Raw genomic sequence first — 10,057 nt, forward strand, 5'->3', positions numbered from 1 at the left:
AATTCCTCATTTTACATAATATCTCCACTTGTCTTTGATATGAATTTTATCAAGATTTACATCAATAAAATTACAGGTTAACTTAATATTTTAACCAAAACATGCTAGATGAACTCTTTTTAATTCTTTTAAAAAATCTAGCTTGGGTCACATATTAGATAGATCCACACAGAGCTAGATTAGTACAGGCTTAACAGTAGAGCTTCCTTTTAACAAGACAATTAAAAACACAATATTTTTTTTTTATCATTCAATCAAAACATCCGAGCTAATAAAAAAAAAAATTAAATATATAGTTTGTCAAATAATTATTGCTTAAAGAATATTGACTTGATCTCTGCCCACCAAAAATAAATGATAGCAAATTCTATTTCTAAGAAAAATAAGTAATTCCATGTTTTAAAAGTAAAGCTTTTTAAGTGATTATTATTTAGAAAAGTTGAAAACAAGAAATGTTTTTTTATCAAACACTTGTATCATATTAAACATTAAAACATAATCACTGAATCGCAAACTTTTAATATAGCCAATTGTATCGATACACTTCAAATTATTGGATAATTGAACATAAATTATTTAATGATTCAATAATCAAAGCAATTTAATTCATATTGTAAACTCTATATTAATATACGCTCTTCTTTTTTATAAACTAAATTAAGTAATTTAATTTGTCAAGAGTCACAACTATAAAAAAAAATAAAAAAGAAACAATAAATATTTATTTTGTATTTGATAATACAATGTAGAATAATTTTTTAAAATATTTTTAATTAAAATATATTAAAATAATATTTTTTTTTCAATATCAATATATCAAAACTTTAATATATATATATATATATATATATATATATATTTTTATAAATAATATTTTATAAAAATAGTTTTGATATATTTGAAAAAAAATTCTCAAGTCTCATAAATATTAAAAAAATATTATACATTTTTTAAACATCCTTTTCAAATATATATAAAAGGATAATTTAAAGTACATAAAAGAATTCAATTGCAATTACACGAAGAGTTTAGCCAAAATCTAAACCTAATTTTTCAACAAAACAGCTTTAACTAACACTGCTAACTCATGCTACTACTTATCAAACACCAGCATCTCTGCTTGTCATCAAGATCAATTGCCATAGATTCCCTCAACTCGACATGGACCTGCAACACAACAGAAGGGAAAATCGCAAATCTCAAATTTTATATCTTCAATGAGTTAAATGGGAAAACATATTTGGACATCCTAAAATGAAAGGGCGGATTGACAGTTTGTGATTAGAGGCAGTCTCATTCTTGAAATTAGAATAAACCCACCAAAACTCCTTAAAAGCATGCTGGCTTTGACTGAAGAACAATGACAAAAAGTTTGTGTGCATTTTCAAGGTTAGGTGAAGAGGCAGGAGAGAGACATTTGAAGACATCAAAATACCACCTTCAGTTGCAATTACACCACATATCTATCCATCTATTTACTATATATTTATCCAAGTTAATCAATTTATAAAGTACTCTATATACCAGGTATAAATCAGTTTAGAAGGATTGGAAAAATATGAACATAGGTGGAGAGCATAGAACTTCTCCCATTTCTTAGGTGTATATCCTTTCAACCTGACTGAATGGGCAATTCATCCTTCTAATCGTTTCCCTCCCTCCCTACTCATCCATCTTGTTTCCTCCCAAACAAACATGGTACAAATACATGTATGAGATCAATGGTATAAAAGTAGTTGGTAGCAGAAAACTAATTAAAACAAGCAGCTGACTTGCAGAGAATGCAACACCAAAACTTATAGAATGCACATAAAACATTTATTTATTTATTATTAGGCACTAATCTCAACAAGGCCATGAGATGTGCAAGCAATAAAATCACAATCTTTTAGAAAGCAGTTGCAGAAATGCCAAAAAAAATAATTACACGAGACCATATCTTTAGTATATTTCATCAAGTTTATCATTAGAAATCTTTCAAAATCTCTAGTACAGGCATGCATTGTGAAAGGAAAGGATACCTCATTGTCAACCAAATACAAAGACTTAACAATCACTTAACCTACAAGGTCAAGATTTCTCCCAGGAACCAACTTAATACCATGCTTTCTATTAACCTAGCAGGTAAAGATTTCAATAATCTTTCTCACCTTCCCATTTCATTAGATAAATCAATCAATTTCTAAGGGCCTATTCAGCTGTACCATTAAATTACAAAAAACCCACATCAAATTTCAACCATATTTTAATCGAGCAAACTGATTTTGTAGGGGAAGAAAGGATTATCCAAGAACAAAGAAACAAATTTAGACCATCATTAGAAAAATTGGTGAAGACCCATTTCAAGAAATGAATTGGGCAGCTTCAGCATTCCAGACATGGATTTTGTCCATGGTATGCCAAAATATAAAGGCTCAAGTCACTCTTCCTCTCACAAGAACAGCTGCACAGAAGAAAGGATAAAGAGTAAAGAAAGGAAAAGTGGTTATATAGAGAATACATATGTCATTAGTTAAAAAGAATAAGGGCATTGTTGTCCGAAAAAAATATTAATCTGAAAAATAGAGAAGCGCGTTTTCCATTACGATGGAAAAATGTAAAACTTCTTTTCCTTTCTCTAATTAGAAATGGAGTGTTACTCTGTAATTGAACACACCCTAACCTTTTTTCTTTTTGTATTTTCTCGAGAAATTTCTCTCTCCTTTCCCGCCTGTCCATCTATATTCATCTCTAGTCTCTACAAAGTGAAAAGCACTTTGAAAAGCAACATCTCCCTCTTTCTCTCTCCCAACGGCTTTAGTTTGAAAATTCTCTCTTCATTTCTATCTCTGTATATTTACGCGCATTTCGTTCATTTATTGCCTTAGAGAGTCTTCTCCACCTTAACTCTGTCTCTCTCTTAAAAGGTTTTGATTGCAATCAAACTTTGGCAAGGTATGATCTTTTTTTGTCAGTTAATCTAGTTTTCGAGCTTTTTATTCGATTTCCTATCTGGGGTTTCTATTTTTTGCTGATTGATTTGGTTTTTGAGATGTTTAGAGTATAAAGTTTGCTTCTTTTTTTATGTCAATGCCCTTTTTGAATATTCTATATCTATTTTTTGCTTTGGATTTGCATATTAAAAAAATTTCTCCCTTTTTTTTGGCATTTGATGATTCTTTTGTTTTATTTGATCCACGTACTGTTATAGTAGTCTTGGGGAGACGTGTTTTCTTGATCTTTTGTGTCAAGTATAGTTTTTACACAGTGAATTTTCTTTTCAACTCGCTTTTACAGTCCTGGTTTCTTTACTTGACAAATCTTTGCTCGATATGGTTTTGTTGTGGTGATTTTTTGTCCTTTGTGTGATATTGGGAGTGTGATTAGCAAATTATCGTTTCACACTGTGCTAATGGTTGTCATTTGCAACTGCATACCTGGTGTGGTTTTTTTTTTTTTTATTAAATGCATGATTTTGTGCTATACACAAAATCATATGATGACTAGTTGGGTTGTGGCGAATAAATTCCTTAATTCAGGAAGGTGAGAGTAATTGGCATCTTCAATTCTTTGCTCTTTATGGTTTATAGGGGTGTTTCTTTAGCAGATGAATCATATGATGATTGGTTAGGTTACGAACCTCGTACTCAGGAGATACATTTCCATTTTTATGCACTTTATACAGGGTCTCTTAGGTTACTTTGAGTGGATCAACTGGCTAATTTTCTTATAATTTGTCTTGCTCAACTCCTGTCATGAATCGCTCGTTTTTCCCATGTTAACTGGGCAATTTTATTGTCGCATGCTATATGTGAATTTTAGTCAGACCAGGAAGTTATATGTCAACTTTTATTGAATGTTTTTGATAGGTTGAGGAGTCGTAAATTGTCAATACCTTGAAGAAATAAGGGAAAGAGACCAAGGAGAAAAAAACGTTTTGGTGGTAAGACTCCAAGGGTTTCTTGTGTGTGGAAGTGCATGCTAGTTTCTGTTAGAAGCTAGTTGTCATTTTTCTATTCCCAACAACATGTGTCAATGATCATGTTCCCAGTGACCTTGATTTACTTAAATATGAACACTCTTGCTGTTATGTTGTTGGAATATCTTTGAATACATGCTTGATTTATATTTATATTCAACATAGACTTGCCAAAAATAAATGATTGTGATCATTATACCATTTGAGATTGCTAACCAGTCTACTAAACTGTCTGTATCTTTATAAACTTGTTGGTTCTCCTGATGCTGGGTATTTTGTCTTCCTTACAGTTTTCTTAACTGCTTTGCTTTTTTTCCCATTTTTTTGTCTTAGAAAGTTGACGAATAATTGGACTTCTTAGTTAGGACAATTACAAATAACAATCCTTCCTTTTAGGGTCTACAAGCCGCTGCTTAGTTGATTCATTATGAAATACAATTTACCTCTGTATATTATCCATATTTCAAAGTGTGATTTATTGAAATATAAATTTCATAATGTTCCTTTTTTAGGAGTTATCCACTATTTAAGCTGTGAGCTAAATTGGATTGCTGCATGGGAAAAATGAAAATGCTTTTAAGTTCGCAGAAAAAAAATGTGGGACTGATTCAGAGGCACCTATGCTATTGTTGTTTGACATTAATGTGAAGAATTCGAGTAAATTGTCATTTGCTGATTCTGCAAGTAGATGTCTGTGAAATGATTAATAATTTTGTGAAATGAGAGTTTTTGTTAATGTAAGACTTCCCTGATTGACTATCTTTTCCGATAGGTATATGATAAGCTAAACTGTAGTTACATCCATATGTATAATATATTTTATCCCCTTTGCATCGATTTGATGTATTTGACATACTGATGTAATCAGGTTCCTCATTTTTTCCCATCCTTGTGTGTTGTTTGGGAGTTAGGGGAAGACTTTTTTTTTCCTCTTATCTTTTTCAAAGAAAGCTCTCCTTGTGGAATTTGACACTTCGACTTGGTTGATTTATTGATGACATAGATGTCAAACTTGTGTCCTTTCTTTTCATACATGCCATTTTGCATGGGTATAATGGTAGGTCGCTTTTTTGGATTTGGAAACTGACTTGTTTGTTTTCTCATAGGTTGACCACGCTATTGTGGCATCTCATCTAACAATCAGTTTTTTAATGACAATCCGAAATAAGGCTGAGGTTATTGATCCTCCTCAAAATAAAGACATGACAGATATCGTTGAATGTGTAAACAGTCCTGCTAAGACAGCTTTAAAACCTAATGTGACTGTGTCTAGCAGTGTTCACAAATTATTGGAGTGTCCCGTGTGCTTAAATGCCATGTATCCTCCAATTCATCAGGTTTGTTTTATGCCATTTTTATCTGTTCTTGATTAACCTAATGAAAATTCGATTCTGATGGAATTTTACAAGGCTTCTACTTTTTGATATCCTTACCCTGTTAAGAATTTCAATTTATAAGTTGGTCATTTCATTGGTGTTCTCTTTTGTTGCAGTGTTCAAATGGTCACACATTATGTTCCAGTTGCAAGCCCAGAGTTCATGACCGATGCCCCATTTGCAGGCATGAACTTGGCAACATTAGATGTCTTGCGCTAGAGAAAGTTGCTGCATCTCTTGAACTTCCATGTATTTATCAGAGTTTTGGGTGCATAGGAATATACCCTTATCACAGCAAGTCAAAACATGAATCCCAATGTGTTTTTAGACCGTATAGCTGCCCATATTCTGGATCAGAATGCACGGCTATTGGTGATATTCCTTATCTGGTGGCACATTTGAAAGATGATCACAAAGTTGACATGCATAATGGCAGTACTTTCAACCACAGATATGTCAAATCAAATCCACATGAAGTTGAGAACGCAACATGGATGCTGACGGTATTGTTTCTCTTTATCTGTATCTATTCTGGTTTTTGGCTTCCCTCTAATCGTAAGCAAAGAAGGGTTTTCTTGTTTTTATGTTGAATGCGTGTAGATACAGTCATCTGCATAGTTCCCTTTAAACGCCATATTTGTGGAAAACTAGACATCTTTCAATTAATGATCCTTGTGAACGGAAATGCCCTTTTGTAGAAGTTAAAAGGGATTCATCATCATTGTATGTGTCTTACTCCCGTTAAAATCTGACGTGACACTCTAATTTATTACTGGATCGAACTTTTGTTGTTTGATTCCTTTGCAGAAACCTGTGTTGTGGACATTTAAATGATTTGCTCGCTAAATTTTTCACCCCGATTTTCAGGTTTTTAGCTGCTTTGGTCAGTATTTTTGTCTGCATTTTGAAGCATTCCACCTCGGGACGTCCCCAGTCTACATAGCATTCCTGAGGTTTATGGGCGATGACAATGAGGCAAAGAACCATGGTTACAGTCTTCAAGTATGTGGAAGTGGTAGGAAGATGACATGGCAAGGGGTGCCTAGGAGCATTAGGGATAGCCACCGGAAGGTTCGGGACAGTTTTGATGGTCTTGTTATCCAGCGCAACATGGCCCTTTTATTTTCTGGTGGAGATCGGAAGGAATTGAAGCTTCGGGTGACTGGTCGGATTTGGAAAGAACAGTGACAGGATGATTAAATTATCACAACTTCTTCCTATTATAGTTTATCTTCACACCTAGTGATTAGTTTCAGTTTCTTCTTGTAGCTGTCCCATGACCTCTAGTCATTTATTTTTTGAATTATAGGAGGAAAACTCTCTTTGCTTGTCCATCCATCAAATACATGAGTGAGAGACCTTACTCTAGTCCCTGCAATTACAATATCTATGTAGATTTGCCGCATTGCTCTTTAGCACCCGTGGAGATATGTTTGGCGTGGGGAAATTTGATTAGGGCGTGGTTATGAAACCAAGGAGGAGACAAGACAGCCAAGCTTGTTCCACCAGTTCGACCAGGCTCAGTCAACGGAGGTCGAACTGGTGGACCTAGTTGTTTATAGATCGAAATACAACCAAGCCTCTTGAGGTCTTCTTTCTATTGGTCTTTCCACGTTTTATTGTAGTATAACAACTATCAAACTTGCAAGTGCTCAATTAGGACGACTGGAAAACATTTTTTTACTTGTATTGGAGGACATTAAAATGATTGACAAGACAGCAATTTCGTCTTCAACAACGTTGCCCATGCATGCCACGCCCAGAAGGGGCTGAAAACCTTCTCATCTGGTTTCATATGACATACAAAAGAAGTATAGGAAAAATTGAATCAAAACCTGGCTGATCTGTTCACGAGCAAAAGCCGCACAAAAGCATTAAAAACCAAGGAAATTGACCTAAATGCAATCTCATGTGCATTTAGCCAAGTATGCATCCCATCCTTGAAGGCGGTATTCACGAGCTGCCTCTGCAGGATTTGCTGCCTTTATAATCCCACGTCCCACGATTATGATATCACTACCCCTATCATAGATGACCTGAAACATCATTTATCCCACAGTGGTTAGAACTGTAGCAATTCCCCTTGAAATATCATTCAAAGCAAATTGCAATGAAGTGAGCAGATTGATCACTGATGCATACCAGTGAAAAGATAAGACAATGAATATGAATCAATGCTGCAACTTATAAAAGAAAAAAACAATCAATATAAAGTGAAATGAACATACAGAATATGGGGTATTATACTGCTGGCCAAGGGCATCACCACCAGTGACCATTTGAACTCCAGGGGTTGCTTGAATAAATGCTGGATTTACTGGTGCACCTGGCCAAGAAGCTGGATTTACTGAGATGAAGCCCATCACAAAATCAGAACGTTCTTCAGCAATTTTTACAGCCGCAGCTGTGTAATCTCCCTTAGCAAAGTTACCAGCTGAGCTCATTTCAGCAAGCAGCAAGAGGCCCTTCCCACGAGGCAAACCCTAAATAGAATTCAAGGGTATTCAGAAGTTATCTTAGATAACGGTCAGGCATAATCCATTAATATGATTCCAGATAAAAGCTGTGCTACCTATGAGGCATACCTTCAATTTCAATCCATCCACAATTCCAGGACCAGAAATAATGTGACAATTAACTATATCAGCCCAATCCAGTATACGGAAGATGCCCCTGTGAAAAACAAGGCCACAAACCTCAGACTTCTGCCAGGGTACTAACAGAAAGGAAACCAGAACAGAAAAGCCACAGGGACGCTGATTCTCACCCTTCATACTGCATAGTCACTGTGTTACCAATGTCTGCAAACTTACGATCTTCAAAAATTAAGAAATTGTACTTATCTGCAATCTACAGCATGCAAAAGCACAGTGAGCTATATAAAACAAAAAAGGAAGAGAGAAAAAACAAGGACAATGCTATTCAGCTGCTAGGGGATCTCAGGGAGATATAAAGTCAAATGATCAGCACTTCTACCTAATTACCAACCAAACCAAACTCCACAAGAACAGTTAGGAATGTCTGACCTACAGCCAACTTGAAAAATACCACTAAATTTAGAGGCATACCGCACGAAGTTTTGCTCCAAAATCAGGAGTGAAATCAGGCAAAATATCAACATGGGTTTTCAACAAACATATCTCCTGTCCAACCTACAGCGAAAAGAATATCAAAGTCAGCCAATCAAAAAACAAACAAACAAACATCACACTCCAATCATCCCCGACCCACCCCAGTATCAAAACATTTACTTTCTCAGCAAGCTCCAGCAATTCCTTAGCAGTACCAACATCAGCAGCAACACATAAATTACTCTCCTTTTTAACCATAACCTCAAACAACCTCTTCCCCATTTCATTCTTTGCTAACTTCGCTCTCTCCTCAAACCCTAAACTCTTGACCCTAACACTCTTCTCCACCGCCTTAACAACACCAACCCTTCTATTCTCCTCCAAAAACCTCAAAACTCCCTTCTCCGTTTCCTCTTCCAACTTCCCCTTATCCCTCAAAACCCTAACCATCTCACTCAACTTAATAATGGCATGTAACTTAATCCCATTCTCCTCCAAATTCTCCCTCCCTCCTTGTTCCCTATCAATCAAAACCACCGCGTCCGTCACCTTCAACCCCGCCGCCCTCAAAGGCGCTGCCGTTTCTAGAACAGAAGTCCCACTAGTAACTAAATCCTCAATTATCAAACAAGCCTGGTCCTTTTGGTAAGTTCCCTCAATAGCCTTCGAAGTACCGTAATCTTTCACTTCTTTCCTGCGCATTACCATGGGGATGTCGTTGGAGATTGATACGGTGGTGGCGATTGGAAGAGCTGTGTAGGGAACGCCGCATATGAGATCGAAAGTGGTGGTGGTCGGGATGGAGGTGATTAGGGTTTGGGAAATGTGGCGGAGGACGGAGGGGTAGGAGATTATGAGGCGGAGATCGATGTAGATTGGGGAGGTTATACCGGACTTCAGCTTGAAGGTGCCGAATTTGACGGCGGATATTTCATGGAGTTGGAGAATTAGGGATTCCATAGAAGACATCTTGTGGCGGTGATGGCGGTTATGGAAGCGAGGGAAAGAGTGAGCAAGAGTCAATGTTGGAGTGGAAACGGAAGGGTTTATGTAAGGAAGGAAAGTTATCATCTTGACTTACATTTTCTTTCTTTTTTGTTCTTGATTTATTTATTGCTCAGTTGTTTCTTTGTTTTAATATTTTAATAATGAGTTATTGTCACAGTGTTTTTCATGCATTTTTTTTTTAAATATGATCTACCCTAAAAAAATACGAACTATTAATTAATTTGAACATCATTTATTTAATTTAGATTTTCGAGGAAGGATTTTCTCTTTTTTGAATTTTGATATATTTTTGTTGGTTGGTTTTAAAGCTTATGTTAGATTTTAAGCATGGAAACTTAACCTTCCTTAATTATAATTAATTAACACAAATCTTAAAAACCATTTACAATCGAGTGAGTTATTTCAATAGAAGCAGTATAGTTCAATTTGGATCACAAAATTCAACTAGACTGATTTAAAAAAAAAAAATCAAACTCAACTAAATAAAAATAAAAGAAATAGATTGATTCGACTTTAATTCGTTTGATTTTATATTAAAACCAAAAAATCTAATTTGAATTAACAAGTCTGGAGTTATTTTTGACGAGCAATTAATTTGGCATAGTTTTGCTGGGAATAATTTTTTTAGTTTTTTAAATCTAAAA

At 35.1% G+C, this 10,057-nt stretch overlaps 2 protein-coding genes across 4 annotated transcripts; one reads left to right on the top strand and one right to left on the bottom strand.

Annotated features, from left to right (window-relative positions):
• The first annotated feature begins 2,775 nt into the window (after positions 1–2,775).
• LOC118061234 (E3 ubiquitin-protein ligase DIS1) lies at positions 2,776–6,668 on the top strand. 3 transcript variants are annotated; one of them, XM_035074653.2, is made up of 5 exons: positions 2,776–2,934; positions 3,849–3,922; positions 5,065–5,295; positions 5,451–5,837; positions 6,202–6,668. In XM_035074653.2, the coding sequence occupies exons 3-5, from the start codon at positions 5,110–5,112 to the stop codon at positions 6,520–6,522; spliced, it is 894 nt and encodes a 297-aa protein (XP_034930544.1). In that variant the 5' UTR covers positions 2,776–2,934; positions 3,849–3,922; positions 5,065–5,109; the 3' UTR covers positions 6,523–6,668. The 3 variants fall into 3 exon arrangements, with proteins under 3 accessions (XP_034930544.1, XP_034930545.1, XP_073260998.1); XM_035074654.2 differs by lacking the exon at positions 3,849–3,922; XM_073404897.1 differs by lacking the exon at positions 2,776–2,934 and having other exon boundaries at positions 3,006–3,922.
• A 322-nt stretch (positions 6,669–6,990) lies between these two features.
• On the bottom strand, positions 6,991–9,502 carry LOC118061233 (uridine 5'-monophosphate synthase). Its single transcript, XM_035074652.2, has 6 exons — positions 8,586–9,502; positions 8,403–8,486; positions 8,102–8,184; positions 7,920–8,007; positions 7,563–7,817; positions 6,991–7,370 (listed from the first exon to the last, which is right to left on the bottom strand). The coding sequence occupies exons 1-6, from the start codon at positions 9,474–9,476 to the stop codon at positions 7,242–7,244; spliced, it is 1,530 nt and encodes a 509-aa protein (XP_034930543.1). The 5' UTR covers positions 9,477–9,502; the 3' UTR covers positions 6,991–7,241.
• Positions 9,503–10,057: the final 555 nt, after the last annotated feature.

The sequence above is a fragment of the Populus alba genome, chromosome 1, assembly GCF_005239225.2.
Source record: "Populus alba chromosome 1, ASM523922v2, whole genome shotgun sequence".
NCBI lineage: Eukaryota > Viridiplantae > Streptophyta > Magnoliopsida > Malpighiales > Salicaceae > Populus > Populus alba.

Bases quoted from the DNA above. Each gene is read 5' to 3' on its own strand.
- LOC118061234 (XM_035074653.2), top strand. From the start codon at position 5,110: ATGACAATCCGAAATAAGGCTGAGGTTATTGATCCTCCTCAAAATAAA. The intron at 5,296-5,450 runs GTTTGTTTTATG...CTTTTGTTGCAG, and splicing joins TGTATCCTCCAATTCATCAG to TGTTCAAATGGTCACACATT. The intron at 5,838-6,201 runs GTATTGTTTCTC...CCCGATTTTCAG, and splicing joins ACGCAACATGGATGCTGACG to GTTTTTAGCTGCTTTGGTCA.
- LOC118061233 (XM_035074652.2), bottom strand. From the start codon at position 9,476: ATGATAACTTTCCTTCCTTACATAAACCCTTCCGTTTCCACTCCAACA. The intron at 7,818-7,919 runs GTATGCCTCATA...AATTCTATTTAG, and splicing joins TGGATGGATTGAAATTGAAG to GGTTTGCCTCGTGGGAAGGG. The intron at 7,371-7,562 runs GTATGTTCATTT...ATGATGTTTCAG, and splicing joins AGTATAATACCCCATATTCT to GTCATCTATGATAGGGGTAG.